At 41.9% G+C, this 15,388-nt stretch overlaps 1 protein-coding gene across 1 annotated transcript; it reads right to left on the bottom strand.

Annotated features, from left to right (window-relative positions):
• Positions 1-4,940: 4,940 nt before the first annotated feature.
• On the bottom strand, positions 4,941-7,246 carry LOC115391820 (rhombotin-2). The gene is made up of 3 exons (XM_030096183.1): positions 7,205-7,246; positions 6,118-6,333; positions 4,941-5,994 (listed from the first exon to the last, which is right to left on the bottom strand). The coding sequence occupies exons 1-3, from the start codon at positions 7,243-7,245 to the stop codon at positions 5,769-5,771; spliced, it is 483 nt and encodes a 160-aa protein (XP_029952043.1). The 5' UTR covers position 7,246; the 3' UTR covers positions 4,941-5,768.
• Between the last annotated feature and the right edge of the window lie 8,142 nt (positions 7,247-15,388).

The raw sequence follows: 15,388 nt of genomic DNA on the forward strand, positions 1-15,388 counted from the left end.
ACTAAAATCAGATCGACTATCCTTCCATCGCGTGTTTTTTTCCAGATCAAAAGAATTTCGGGACACAATAAAACTTCAAATCGACAATGTGGGAAAAATCAGTCACGTCAGTACAAATAATGAGGTTTACAGTAAAGAAAATTTACATTTTAACAGCAGGAGAAGTCAGAGTAGTGAAGACTAACAAGCCATTATATCATTGAGTATGAGGGAAGAGGAGAGAGTTACTGGTCATTTATACTGTATTTTCTAAAAAGTGACATGAGGTGGGGATTATTGATTACAGTGAAATCGAGGAGGAAGTCAGATTAACTATTTTTTTCAGGTTTCAGCATTTAAGATTAACTAAACCTTAAAAGAAGTAACATCTTAATAATGGAACTGAAGACAGTTTCTTGACTTGACTTTTTTTTATGTACAAAGACCTTTTTGTGTTATTTTGTGTTATTTCGCTAATAATAAATTAACATAAAAATTTCAACCACCACAATATAATTCAACAAATGAAGTAATTGATTCTTAACCTTTTGAAAATGTATTATGAATGTGTTATCATACATTATTTCAAAAATGCCACAATTCTTCTTTAATGAACCAAAGATGAGAGTGGAGCTTTAGATAGTAGTTACAAATGACCCCCATGCGTTGTAATTTACTGAATAAAATATCTGAATATGGCGCAAGGCCAGTGGAGTGGAGGATCATGGTCATTTTGTTCAGTGCAGCATAAACAGATAATCTGTGGAGTCTGATTGCTTCAGTTTGACTGCAGTGGCAACTTTAGCTGGTTATTCTTAGCGGTGGCTGAAAACAAAATTAATTTAACTTTTTGCGGAAAATTAAAAAAGGAGACTGGTTGCTCTGCAAGGAGGATTTTTTTTAACTTTATATTGACTGGAGATGAATTTATGCAAGCAACAAATATGTCAAATAAAAAAGAAATCGCTCAGTGTGCCATCTATCATTACATTTTTGGACTACCCCCCCCAAAAAATACAAAAACAACAAATGTATTCTTTAAAAAAAAAACAACTGCTTCTAGTTTATCTTTGAATATCGGGTTTCTTTTTATGGTTTTATTTTACAGATTGAAATAAGAAAAACTGATTAAATAATATTCATCAAATTTCTCAGAAAATTTTAAATGACAAGTATGCTCTCGCTGTATCTTATTTTATGACCTTTTGTTTTATTTGACTTTATTTCCTATATACCCTGTGCAAAATCCCTCAAAATCTTAACCATTTGATTTGCAAAAATAAAACGCTGCTCAAAGATGGTTTCCTCTGGAGTAACGACTGTTGTTGAATAAGTTGATGTGAAGACTCATCGCACCCCTGTGCTGCAGTCCCCCAGCGCTCCCTCTTGGCAAGCCAAAGCAGTAAGCATCATAATAATCACAGTGTGTCACCTCACACATCTGTACACATGGCTGGCTGAGAGAACAATGAAAGGGAGGAAAGCTTGAAAGCCCTAAAAAACTACAGAGGAAAAATGGATGTGAAGGGAGATGAGAATAAGTGAAGGAGATTGTGTGAGGTAAAAAAGGAAAAAATATAAGGTGGGAGAGAAGTCAAAGTGGAGGCAGCTCCGTTGTGGAGTTGTTTTGGGGACCCCAGAGGTTTTCTACCCAATAAATCCCGAGCACATATTTAATCCAGTCAGAGGGACAAGCCCACTGAGAGTTGGAGGATGCACGCTTATTACTCACCTATCCAGATCTGAATGTGCTGCCATACCCCCACCTCAGCACTCGACTCCCACTGCCTGCCTGCGTCCAGACTGCAGGCGCTACGGGCTATCAGAGAATCGGAACAGGAATGTGACTCCTGACAGACGCATCTCTCAGGACCTCAGACTGAATATGTTCCCAATTAGCTCCATCTGATAAAGTGTGAGTGCAAGTGAAACCCAAGGCGGGCATGATCAATAGCACTTGACTCATTTTTTTTCCCGGATGGGCTTGACATTGACAGGCCGCACTTTGATTAATCACCACAGTGCTGCAGATAATTGTCCGACCACATCTTCCTTTGTAGGTGTCGTTGAACCCTCAGTCACGTCCACGGCGCTTTCGGTATGACTCGTCACTTTTCAGCTCACTTCTAATTAATCTCCTCGTGAACTGGCAGCCATATGAAAACCAGCTTTCTACTAATCTGCCTGTCAGTTATTTCACACAAACACACTCACACAGAGTGTGTGTGTGTTTCTTATTCCTTCTCCCTCCACGCATTGCCCAAAATACATCTACCTGGACGAGAACTGCCATCTGCTGTCCGAGCAGCACACTGCACTGAAGTGAAGTGAGTGTGCGGCGGTTGCTTCGGTGGGGCGAGCCGTTTGATAAAAACAAGCTGCGAGCCGCTGCGGTTTCATCCTCAGAAAGTCTCCTTGGTTTTCATGCGCGCACAGCTGGATGTTTTAGGTTTGCCCATACAGGACTGCTGTGACAGGGCACTGGAGATGAAACAGGCCTCCCTCGGCACACAAACACGGCCCTACACTCCCGGCCTTGTGTACAGCTGGTAAAGATGACACAAGCGGTACAGGGCTTTATTGAGTCCTGCTGAGGCTGCTGAGCAAGTCGGCGCGGTGCTCTGGCAAAGCTCAGCCTGCGGGGCAACAGAGGAGAAGGGGCCGATGGAACGCAGGCCGCTTGGCCGATGCCGAGCGTCTCTGTAGGCCAGTGTGCTGCGTGTGTGTGTGTGTGTGTGTGTGTGTGTGTGTGTGTGTGTGTGTGTGTGTGTGTGAAGGCTCTGACGATGAGACCTGCCTGCTGCTCAGGTCTACAACTTATTAAACCCTGTGAACTCTTCCAAGCAGCACATTAAGAATACAACACAGTTTTTAACTCGGTGTTCTGCTTTGAGGCTCCTGGTCTCGCAATCAAAGTTTTGTAGAAGTTTAAAGAAAAAACTCCTTCGGGATTTAATGTTCGAGCACCTAGATGTAGAGTATTTCTGCTTTTGGGTGTTTGTTAATGAGGAATTCAGCTTAAAAGGCTTGAAGGGGAAGTTGTTGAAAGATATGTTGATTTTGATTTATAGACGTTGATCTATAATACTGGATTCATCGTTGATTATCTTAAACAGACTGAAATAATGTGTGTGTACTTTCACACCATTTGACTCCCACTCAAGCTCATTTTAATTCCGGGGCCACGCGCTCCATTACACCAAACCAGGAAATAACTGGAATATTCCTATTCTTTCAATGTGAAGAACTAGAAGTGTGTTCTTAAAATGTTTACATTTCCTGCACTTAAAAATGCCTGAATTCCTTTTTAAACTGTGTGAGCTAAATTTGACTGTCTCCAGACCAATGTTAGCAGAAATCTGTCCTTCTCTCATAGTCTTTATACTTTGCAGTATCATGGAGGTGACTGGACTGAACCCCCTGGTGGGCTGCTTTTGTCCTGCAGGATGTGTTTTCCATCTTTGTCTCACAGGGCTTGTAGCTCAGGACATTCGGTTGCTTCAGTAAGCACTGCGCGCAAGAAGAAAAGGACAAAAAGGTGTGGTTACATTTGCAAATGATAGTACTGAATGTATTTGTGAAAACTCTGGATTAACTGTCTTGTGATTGCAGACTAAATTGTTTATTTTTTGCTGCCAAGCTCTTAATTACACATATAGCCTGATGCTAAATAGAGAGCAAACTTGTTTTATTTTCCATGCTGCCATTCTTCCAGCATTGCTTAATGCCACAAGGGCGATTCTTCATATGAGCGTCGGCCCGGCGTCCCTCTGTGTGCAGACTCCGCATATTTCTTTCTGTACTGTGGGAAAACTTGAGTTTACCACAAGTATCTCTTTGAGCAGGATGATCTCAGACAGTCATCCTGCAGATTCTGTGCTTAAACTGGTCTCGGTTGTAAATTGTTTGCTATTATAGTGTGTTCAGACATTTTCATTCCTGGATAAACACACAGGAGCAGCCCCCGTGTCAGTTATTCACACTGAAGCTGAAAAATGTAACAGAACTCTGCTGGGTGTCCAGAAAAGAGAACTGAGAGTGACATCTCTAAAGACAGTTAACAACAGCCAAAAAAATGGCTTCTTCAAAGAGATGCCTCTTCTATCAAAAGTTAGAACATATCCATGCTTTAGCGACCTCTTGTGGCTAAAATCCAAATCGTGACCGGGCCTTGTGTTGATGTCTCACTCTGATGCATGCTGAGGCTGTATTATCTGGTAATTTTAGTCGCACTCGTCGTTCAAAAAGAAATTTCTAGCAATTTTACGATGTTTAGAAGTGAGACTATAAAGAATATAATTAATCTTAAATGATAATTCTATTGGATTTATCAGGATTCAAGCAACACAAATACAAAGTAGTTAACTTTCTGTGACTGTTTTTAGTGTAATCCTAAATCCTTCAGGAGCAAGTCATTTCACTCTCCCAGACAGCCCAGTTCTGCATCTTCTCTCTGTTTTTTCTTCTCTGTGTTTTCCTCTGATGGCATGTCTCGCAGGGTAAATGATGACTTTAAAATGAGGCCGTGGGGTGAATCTGAATGTGTGGCTGTCTGTTTGTAGAGGAGAAAAGATTAACGTGGTGTGAGTCAATTATTACTCCTCTGTGTTCCATCAAGACGGAAGAGGGACATCATGCCGGTTTGTAGAACTCTTAGTTTCAGTTTCAGACTGTTTTTTCTGTTATTTCACTTTTTGTTGCTGTGTGTTGTAATGACTACCAAGATGCAGGTTGAATCTGTCTGCTGCTCTTTCAAAGGGCACACCATCATCTATTTTTCAAGCACTCTGTGTGATCTTTGAATACCGAACAACGAAGAAAAAAGGAGAACTGAATCATGAATTGGAATCTTTTACATTCAAACACAACCAATGTGACCTTCTAAATAAAAAGCATCCAGGAAGTATAAATTATTCTTTGTGAATAACAAAAAGACATCACAGAACATTTCAAATGTGTTATTTATTAAATAAACTGACCAGTCCATATCCAAAATGTTGGGTGTACATCCAGTAAGTTGCTTAAAATTTACAAAAGAGATGCTGAAAACTTTTAAAAAGTCAGTGAGATAATTATTGCATGGTTCCTCTCTACCACTAGGAGACTCTGCCTCTGCAGCACGTCAATGCAGAGAAATCAGTCTGATCCTGACTCTTCAAATGGGTTTTGCTTCCTATTCATGAAAACCTCATAAGGTTTAATTCCAATGCCTGTAGTTTCTCAGTGATTTTCTTCAGATTTGTGCTATAGTGTATAATGAGGCATTAAAAGTAACCAGTGGTAGCTTTGAATGCAGCACATCAATCAAACATTCTAAGATGACATTTTGCTGGCAAACAAATACGTTTGCATATTAAAGTCATGAAGAAATAAAAACTGGTGTATAGCTCACATTTGAAGGAAAAGTTCCCATTTTCAACATGATTAGCAAAATATGAAGCGATTACATATCTATAAAAATAAGTTATAGATCACTTTCATGTCTCATAGTAGACTGAGATGCTGCAACAGTGTTCGACTACAACAAATGTGACAAAAAATTATAAATTTGTTCAATGCTAAAAATGTAAAAACTCCAGTGTATCAGAAATAACTAGTATTGCATGTTTGAGATGAAGTTTTGTTTGCTCCCTCTGATACGAAGGTGTGTTATTGCTGGTGCAGTCTCGGCTCGTCCCCAGAAGAGAAGTAACTTCCCTTTTTGTATTAAAACGATTCCATATGAACGTCAGTTCCACGATAAAGCCAGAGGGAAAGGCAGCCTCATCACGTGGGACAGAGAGACTCTTCTAAACTATACTGCTGCTGTTGAGCTTGGTCCAGTCGAAGATGTCCTGCTCGCACACAATGTCAGAGTTGATGAGAAGGTAGCGGTCGCCCACGCAGAAGTGCTTCTGGCAAGAGGCGCACTTGAAGCACTCCAGATGGTAAACTTTGTCCCGCACGCGCATCGTCATCTCGAACGCCCGGATCCTCTTCTCACAGGAAGCGCACAGGCCGTCCTGCCCAAACAGCCTGAGTGGAACAGAGACCGACAACATCTACTTTTTTTTTCTTACTTTGTATTATACATAACTTAAAAATGTGAATACGTCATCATCGACACTCAGTGTTCGGACATTACGTCAGCGGACCGACCTGAGGTAATCCCTCCGGCATAACTTTCTCCCCAGCTTGTAGTAGAGGCGGCGGCCCACCTCACCGAGGCGGCAGCCGCACAGGTCGCAGCTCAGGCAGTCCTCGTGCCAGTACTGCTCAATGGCCTTCAGGAAGAACCTGTCCCCGATGCTCTGCTGACAGCCGCCGCACGTCAGCAGAGACGGCGGCATCTGGAGGACCTCGTCCACCGGCTCCCTGGAGAGGAGGGGAGAGCGTTAGAAAACCAAGCCGGTGACGTTTCATCCAACTTTTTTCTTCAAGTTATTTAAGCAAAGATTTACACACTTTAGTATTTAATGTCTATAGAAGCATTTTTACTGTTTCATCCAAACTAAATTTATTCTTTAGGAGAGGGAAAACAACTCCAAACAATCACCTATAGTGTTACAAAGAATAAGAGTCCTTTGAAGCAATAGTGTGGCCATCACTTAACTCTGATGTGAACATAAATATGTGGATTTATGTGAAGAGACGAAAGGTTGTGAACCAGACTGTATCTCCACTTAGTTCTCCAAAATGTTTGAAAATAACTAATTTTAGTGGAGGTTCCTTTAAAATCAGTATGTCAGTGTGCCGAGGAGAATTGATACTGCTTTGAAGGCAAAAGGAGGTCACACCAAATACCGGTGTTATTGAGTGATTTTAAAAAACTATATCCTCTTAAACACGGTTTTTTTTAAAAGTACTCCCTCACAGTACTGTATCTTCTCTGAGCAAATTGTATTTTGTTCCTGTCCACCTGAGGGAGCCATCAGATGGAGGATGTCCATGTGATGTGAAAACTCTGGAGAAAAGTGTAATTAATTATAATTGTGAACCCTGCTTGCACCTCGCAGACTCCATACAGCCTCAACACGCACTTATGAAGGCTGTCATGAAGTTATACTGAAGCTGATAGAGCAGAGAGGCACATATTGTCCCTTTTACACGAAACTGGGTGACAGAATATTCTCCAACTTCCAGATGAAGATTTGCAATATTAAATAACAACAGCTTTAACACGGAACGTTCGACCTGTCACTTAATAGCGTAATATATATATATATATATTTTTGAATGCACTCACTCGTTGGCCTCCAGTGTCTTCCTCTCGATCGTGGATGTCATGTCGAAAGGCGCTGTCCAGCTGGAGGCAGATGGGAGTCGCAGCCGGCCCGCCGTACCTGTGAGGCGGGCGCACCTGCTCCGCCGGGATCCTCCGGAGTCAGTCGAAATGGCCCGCAAGGCGAGAAGTGTTAGGCTGAGCGCTGATGGAGGGACACTGTCACCGTTTCATGAGGGCAGCAGCGCGCCCTGACACTTCCATCTCCTCCACGTCTAGCATCAATTTTTTTTGTTGTTCTTCATCAAGCTCTCGGCGGGTTATGGAACAGCTCCGATGCGATCAGAAGTCGCGCGCCCGTGCGTAAAGTGCGTCTTTCTGGCAGACGCGCTCCTCCTCGTGAAGCCGCGGCTGCAGCGGGTATTATGTGCGCGGCGGACAGCGGCAGCATCGTGTTTTAAATACGTCGGGCACCCCCCGGTCTCTCTGCTTTCGTTTCCCTCTTCTGCTCACGACTGCTGAACAATGGGGGGAAACGGTCTTAAAGCGACAGCTTAACGCGGCACATGGTGCCCCGTCAGGGCGGAGCCGCGGGTCGTGACTGAGACTAATGAGTTCATTATAGGCTTTGTTTCTACACAGGCCTGATGGGCAAGCAGATACAGAGAGGCGGGTCTTATTAGTACACTCTCTCTCTGTGTGTGTTTTCTTTGAGTTTTGATAATTCAGACCAGAGTCACCATGTACATCCCTGAAGGAAAAAGTGTCATTCAGTTCATGGTATAGAAAGTGTATGGGAAATGTGTACAAATACACTTACTGCCACATTTTGCCCAATTGTAAATACAAGCAAACCACAATGAAACTGCCTGAAATGCTATATTATATTTGTTGGCATTTATTTTTACTGTCAACAGCAAACATTTAATTGTTTCTACTTCTGTTCACCATCTGAGTGCATACAAATTACACAATTTCAAACAAATGCAGATACTGAACAGAGAGTACTGTGATAGAATAAACCTAGATTATAATTTGAAAGAAGCAAAGTATAGTAAATACTATTGTGCTCAAGTATGAGTAAGTTGCTTCCTTGGAAAAAAAAAAGTCCATTACAAGAACCAAACTTCAATGTAAATATACTCGTGACATTTTTTTCAGTTACTCCTGGTTATCAGGAACTTGTAAACATAAATTGGGAATTGTTGGAGAAAGTGGTGAGAACCTATTTTTGGAAGGAGAACCTGAAGATTGTTAAGGGTGTTTAATCAGTTTTGAGGGAAATACTTTAAAGGTAAATTCACTTTAATTTCATTTTTGAGTCATATTTTGCTGACTCTTCATTTACTCTTTTCAGTTCCATGGCCAATTGGTCAACATACACTCAAACATTTTCTCTAAACTACACACGAGAATACTTTATTGTGTAAATGAAACATATACATATTTTCAACGCTTAATGACGAAACACTTCTCATATTTTATTGGTAATATGAAGTTTGAAAGTGTGTCACATTGAAGGTTGATTATAAATGTTTTATTTTCAGATAAATGTCATAATAAAATTGGAGAGAAATGGCTGCATGGATCACATGATATCAGATCACAAGTTTGCAACATTGATCCCTTCGGAAGCACCCGACTGTAGTAAGAGAAAAAGAGAGTGCTAAATAGAGTAAGATATTTCGAAGACTGTCTTTGACGAATGATTGCAATGATAGTTTCACATAGTTGATGTCTTCAGTGTGTTTCTCTTTCGAACTGCAGCCGCTGTGGGCCCTTCTCTTATCTGCTGCCAGTGCTGTGAGGCTGCCTGCAGCAGGGAGTGACACAGGCAGCAGTTGGACTGGGCAGAGAGATAAAGCACCTCAACCTCCAACAGCCCAGGGCCCGGCTCCCGGCCAGATGCGGTGGAGAAACGGCGCAGAGAGTCTAGATGTGGCCTGTGAGCGTCCCTGGGCTACACACAGTTGTTGGACTGGGATAGGCCCACTGGACGAATACCAAGCTGAGAAAGCCCGGGAGCAAGGTGAGCGTGGGCACCGCCGCTGTGCCAGCTACAAAGAAAACAAAGCAGCTTGACAAAGATAAAGCTCAAACTACAAATCCTTCACATGAGCAGCATTTCAGCAATGGGATTTAACTACTGTTTTTTATATAACACACAGTGGAGGGGGCACAGGAGCTCTGCTGGTCCGGAGTCAGTTAAAATACCAAATACTTGGATGGGACCGCTTTCAGAATCAGAAATTATCTTTAGTCTTCTTTGTTTTTGTTTTTTTTTTTGCTAAATTAGCTATATGATTTCTAATTTCTTGTACTCTTTTCTTTTAAAGTCACGCAAATATTTATTTGAACTATCACCCTTATCTCAGAAATGCAGTCTAAGATTGTTGATAGAAATCGCATGTTTGCTTTTTGAACAAAAGCAAGAACGCCAATGAAATAAGTTCTGAACATTTGTGGTTTCTTATGTCTCTAAAGAAACTGGTTGCTAGCTTCAAAGACCTTAAGCAGTGTATCCAGTGACCCTAAAGTCTCTGTTTATGTTCAATTTCAAGTTTCCAAAGTAGTTTACAAAGTGGCTTTAATGGCAAAGCCCAACGCAAACCAAGCAATTCAGGAGAGAAAAACAAAAGTGTAGTTAAAATAATCAGAGTAAAATGATCTCATGACTCATACAGAAGAGAACAAATGTAAAATGAATTTTGAAAAAAAAGCTTGTGCGCCTGTGTGTAAGAGATAGAGAGAGAAGAAATGACAAAAAGTCATTCAGTACTTCCTGTGGAGTCAACTGAAAAAGCCCAGAGGATGCAACTGGCATGCAGAAACGTCCTCGGGGGTGGGGGGGTGTTGTGGGGTGCACATTGAATTCACTTCCTCACCCCCCCCCTGCAGGATGGCACCCTTCACATGGCTTCCCAGACAGATCAGTGACTCCAGATGGTTTGACACCACAGAAGAAACATCAAAACCCTGACATGTTGTCATCGGCCTGTAAAAACTCTTATCTGTGTTTTAAAGCCCCGTAAATGTTCAAAATGAGACGCACTTACTGCAGATGAATTCATCACATTGTTGTTACAATAGAAGCATTCAGATGAAATATTTTCAAGCGTTGCGTCCTTTAGCGTCGTCCCTGCTCTGTAAATCCGATACACTTGGCTGCTGTGAGCTTCAGCTGCTCTTGTTCCTGTCTGCAGGACGCTTTGGGAGCAAACGGTTAAGAACGGAGACAAACTTCAGGGAAGTGGTGTCACTCATGTTCAACTTCCTGTTTTGCCTGGCTAGTTCTAAAAGCATTGTGGAGTTGAAAACAAGGTGGATTTTTGAGGCCAGCTGGAATTATTATCAGCACTCAAGCAATCAGCAAAGTCAACCGAAAGATTCAGCAACAGTTGTTGAGTTATTATCGTTTCTTCCAAAAAATAATGCAAGGTTGCGGTGCATGTGGTACGAGTGAAACTTCAACTGGCAAAGACTTTTGGGATTTTCTGGTAACTGGATTTTTTTTTTTTAAATTGGTTTTTTTTATACATCAAGACCACTGTAGGAATATGCTCGCAGAGCTATTTCCTGAAATACAGCATAATGTTGACATTCTGATAACACTGACGAAGGACCAGCAAAAGCACAAATCAACCACTTCCTGCACAATCTAAGGTGAAATGTTGGCTACAGTTTCCACAGCCTTCAAGTAAAACTAGCAAGACGTCGTTGTCAATAAAGGCAGAAAGCTGAGGAAGCCGTGCCTCAGCTCAGAAGAAGATTTTTCTGTGAAGTTCAGAGGTCAGGTGAGCGCCCGCCCTGCAGTGGTTCTGGAAAACGGCTGGTCGGCCGGTGCTTGATTGAAATACAGCAGGCTGCGGAAATGAGTCACTCGTTGAAAGGGAGCTTCACTCACCCCTGGGAACCTCCCATAATCAGTATTATCCCTCAAAGAAAACACTTTCAGTGGAACAGTGCAATCAAAAGGCTTTGCAGCCATGTTAACTGCTTCCTGTATTTGGCAAAACAAAAGAGAGCTGGTTGCACATTCTTTCTGGTGCTATGGTCACTCGGTTCTCCTTCAAGAAACTGTGATCATGTTTGGTACAAAGAGAGGGAGCTACCTGGGCACTACTCAGATATCACAGCAGTTTGCACTATAAATGTTTAATGTCTTCTGAACTGGAATGGATCTCTGTTGTTTGGAGTGAAGAAGGAATAACTTGAATGAGTAACTGATTTGTTTCAGCACAGAAAACATTGTTTAAGTCCACATTCTTTTAAATGGTAGCAGGTCATAGTTTGACCTTTGTCTAAAGTGCATGAGCAACCTTTTGTTGATCATATTGCTGAACTTTACTGCCACCTACTGTTACGAAAAAACAGAGACTGTTCTGGCCTGAAGCTGGCAGAAGCTGATCTGCTTGAATAAGTGCACATTTCAGTTCCCATGAAAACAACTGGAGCAGAATACATACATATGTTTGTTGTGGGATGTTCACTTTTCCACTTTCTGATGACACAGAAGAGTTTTCCACCTCGTTACAGCTGTATCAATTTACTTTGTATATTGGTTCAGAGAAAAATGCATTCTGCACGTCAGGCTGGTGATGTGTAGAACATGAACACAGGATGTGAAAGAAAACTAAACTCTATAAAATGTAATATTTGATTAACTGTATCATTATTGTTATTACACAAGGAAGTTGTTGTTTTCAGGAATTGTATCTGGTTAAATAAATTAAATAAGTTAGATACTCGTGTTATTTTCAGCCGTGAACAAAACAAAAATATTAATACAAACGCATAAGTTTCTTTTGTTGATTAATATTGAGTTCTTGATTTGTTGAACCTTTGCAAATTCCACGCTGCCCCAGAGTGGACTCAAACCCCTCACATTCAATTCATGATGCGAGAGTGCTAACCACTATGCCAATTTTTTTAATGTAAGCATTAAACTGCTTTATGTGTGTAATGTAAATACTGGATGTTCTGTGTATTTGTCAAATACAGTACTAGTCAAAAGTTTGGACACACCTTCTCATTCAATGTTTTTTTTTCTTTATTTTCATGACTATTTATGTTGTAGATTCTCACTGAAGTCATCATGTAGAATTATGGCGTAAATAAAAAAGGAAATGGGAAGCTGGCCCCCTCTTGTGCTGAATTAATTCCAACTCCACCAGGACACATTTTCACTGAATACACATTGTTTGGTAGCCAGTTTTTGCCAGTAGATGACCGTGTTTCTGAACGTCAGGTTCCAACTGAAAGCTGAAGAAACAGCAGACCCCTCACTGATCTTCCTTAGTGATCTTTCACAAATGGGAAGGGATTTGTTGGAAAAATATGGTTTGCGCCCCAGATGGACTAGCTGCAGTCCAAACAAATTGGACTGGACTCCAAAGAGGCCCATAAAAACAATAGAAAGACATTTTGAACCCCAACAGTGTTTACATAATGTACCCCTGAAAATGCTGAGCTACTGAGGTGTATAGAGATACATGTAAAAACTGTAATCCACTCCAAGCAAGACAGAGGGATCAACAACATGCATGGAGGCTGATGAGACCAACAATCATGCAACACTCCTTCTACCTGTTCTCCAAGCCTCTCAGGAGTCAGTCATGCCCAACATATTGTTTAACGCTTAATACTGCTTGGCGCCTCAGTAAACACCTGTATATGCTGCAACCTGATGTGCAGAGATCAAGAAGCTAATCCAATTAGCTGGCACTGTGGCGAAACTACACCAAGAAACCTTCAAATGGGAAAATGAGTCATGGTTCATCTTGCACCACATATTGAGTCACTACAAGAAGAATTGGATCTTATTTTAACTGTTCTCGTCAATATCAAGGTCTCAGTCTGAACATATTCCTGTTACAGGACCTTCTCATTGCTCTCCCTTGTTGGGGTTGCTACCATTGCCATCAGTGGGGTAATCAAAGTCACGTATCTCCAGTTTTACTTCCCCTCAGAGGACTGACTCTTGCTTAGGTTTTTGTGGCAAATCTGATTTGTGACAAGCCTTCTAATCTAAATGATTCACCTCTCCGGCACAACATGCAGTCCTTCTTTTGCATTATATGCTCAATAACACCATGTGATGACAACAGCACTGCTGAACATCTTCACCTCCACTGCTGTAACAGCAGTGGAGGTGAAGATGTGCAGTTGCTTGTCTCTCTGTTAACATAACTGCCAGCGCTGCCAGACTAAAACCAAAAAAGCATGAATACATCACAACACTCCTATCAATTGACTCCCTGCTTCTGCCAAAAGATCTGCCTCCTCACTTACCAATGCATCCACTGCAACGCACTCCCCCTACTTCAAAGAACTGCTCACCCCTCTCACCACTACACACTCTCTAAAATAATTCATTGCACCCTCATATCCCGAGGACCAAACTCACCACCATGGGTGACTGGGTTTTCTGCTTCGCTGCACCCCGCCTGTGGAATTTGTTTCTAGACCATCTGAGGGCACCACAGACTGCTGAATCTTTCAAAAGGGAACTGAAAACATTTTTATTTTGCAGTTTTTATTTATTTTTATAACAGTGTTTTATGTTTTCAGCTTTAGGATGTTGTTTGTAGTACTTTGAGATTCACAAATAAAATGCATTATTAATAGTAGTATTATTATCATCTTGGGTGCATGTTGCCACCTGTGTTAATTCAACATTTCTGGGAGAAACAGAGAGACTGAGATGACCCACTGCATCTCCCTGACATGAACGTGAAAGTGGGGAAAAATGCAGAGTGAGTTACACACCCTTCCTCAAGCAGTTCTGCCTAGGTGTTGTACTCTTGCTGAGGTTAATCTCAGACATCACCAGACAGATGCATCTTCTGCGATGCATCAGAGCAGGCCTATGAATCTGTCCCACCTTTGAACATCAAATGATCACGGAGTCCACCCCTCCTTTAGGCTGGCCTGCTGTTGAGTTGTACTAATGGAACAATAATGGATTCACATTAGAGCCATGTTCAGAGAGAAATCCAGCTACTGATATCATAAAAGGCTTGAATTAGGTGCTGTAGATTTGCACAGGGAAGCAAGAAGTAGAGGAAACCTCAAAGCTGAAGAATGTCAAAATTACCACAAGATACAGAGTGAAAACATCCCTGAAGAATTACAGTTCCTTCTGCAAGTAAGAGATGCTGTCTCCACCAAGAATAGGCAGTGTGCCTTTTATAAAGAGTCAGAGCAACTCATTCTAGGGAGGGAATGATGAAGAAGGGCAACTGTCACACCCTGTGCCCCTGCGGCCATGTGGGGGCGCTCCGGTCCTGTTTTGTGTTTGCCCTTATGTTCTCCTGCCAAGTCACCTGCCTGCTCCTCATGTTGGCCTGTGTTACCCCCTAATGTGCCACACCTGTGTCTGTCCCTATTTAAGTTCGGCTTCCCTGGTGTGTTTTGTCAGCTCCTTGTGGGTCTTTCCGTGTGTTCCTTTTTCCTGTGCCTGCACCAGCGCAACCCTGCTTGTTCCTCTGATCCCCGTGTTTCTGGAAATAAAGGACTTTATGAACTCCACCTGGCTGCCTGCACGTGGATCCTTCCACCCTGCACACGTGACAGCAACAGACCTAGAATAGGGTCCAGTACTCCCCATTGTGTTGGATCCCAAGAGCCAAACTGGGTTGTGGACCAACACTATCCACTCATCATATTGCTGATGCAGTATTACGATCAGCTTGTGCCTGAGCGACTATTTGCAGATCTGTGTAGAGTATACTGGATATTGGAAGGTAGAGAAGCTGTTTGACTTGATCAGTCAAACTGTCCTGACTGTAGATGGTGAGGCATCCCTTGGATGGCCGACATACCAGTCTACCATCTCGGTTTATTGAAGACAACCTTTTATTTATAGTCTGGAATGGATTGTTTTGGACCATTCCAAGTCAAAATTATTGCATTGAGCAAAAGTGAGAAGTCGTATTTCAGTGCCTGACCTTGAGAGCGATGCATTTTTATTCTTCTCGCCTTGACATTTATCATTTCATGGTACTGAGGAGATTTGTTGCACAGCCGCGCACACCTGCTGAAATAATCTCAGATCAATGTATTAATTTATGAGGTGCAGAAAATGAGCTAAGAAAGGCTACTGCTGACCGAGCACCACACACACAAGATACTCTATCCAACCAGAAGTTTGTCGCTAAGTTCATCACACCAGTTGCCCCTCACTTTGGTGCTGTGTGGGAAAGAGAA

The sequence above is a fragment of the Salarias fasciatus genome, chromosome 7 (assembly GCF_902148845.1).
Source record: "Salarias fasciatus chromosome 7, fSalaFa1.1, whole genome shotgun sequence".
NCBI classification, from domain to species: Eukaryota; Metazoa; Chordata; class Actinopteri; order Blenniiformes; family Blenniidae; genus Salarias; species Salarias fasciatus.

Coding starts and splice junctions, on each gene's coding strand:
- LOC115391820 (XM_030096183.1), bottom strand. CDS start 7,245: ATGACATCCACGATCGAGAGGAAGACACTGGAGGCCAACGA. Junction 6,334..7,204: donor AAGACACTGGAGGCCAACGA/GTGAGTGCATTC, acceptor CCTCCTCTCCAG/GGAGCCGGTGGACGAGGTCC. Junction 5,995..6,117: donor TGCCGGAGGGATTACCTCAG/GTCGGTCCGCTG, acceptor TGTTCCACTCAG/GCTGTTTGGGCAGGACGGCC.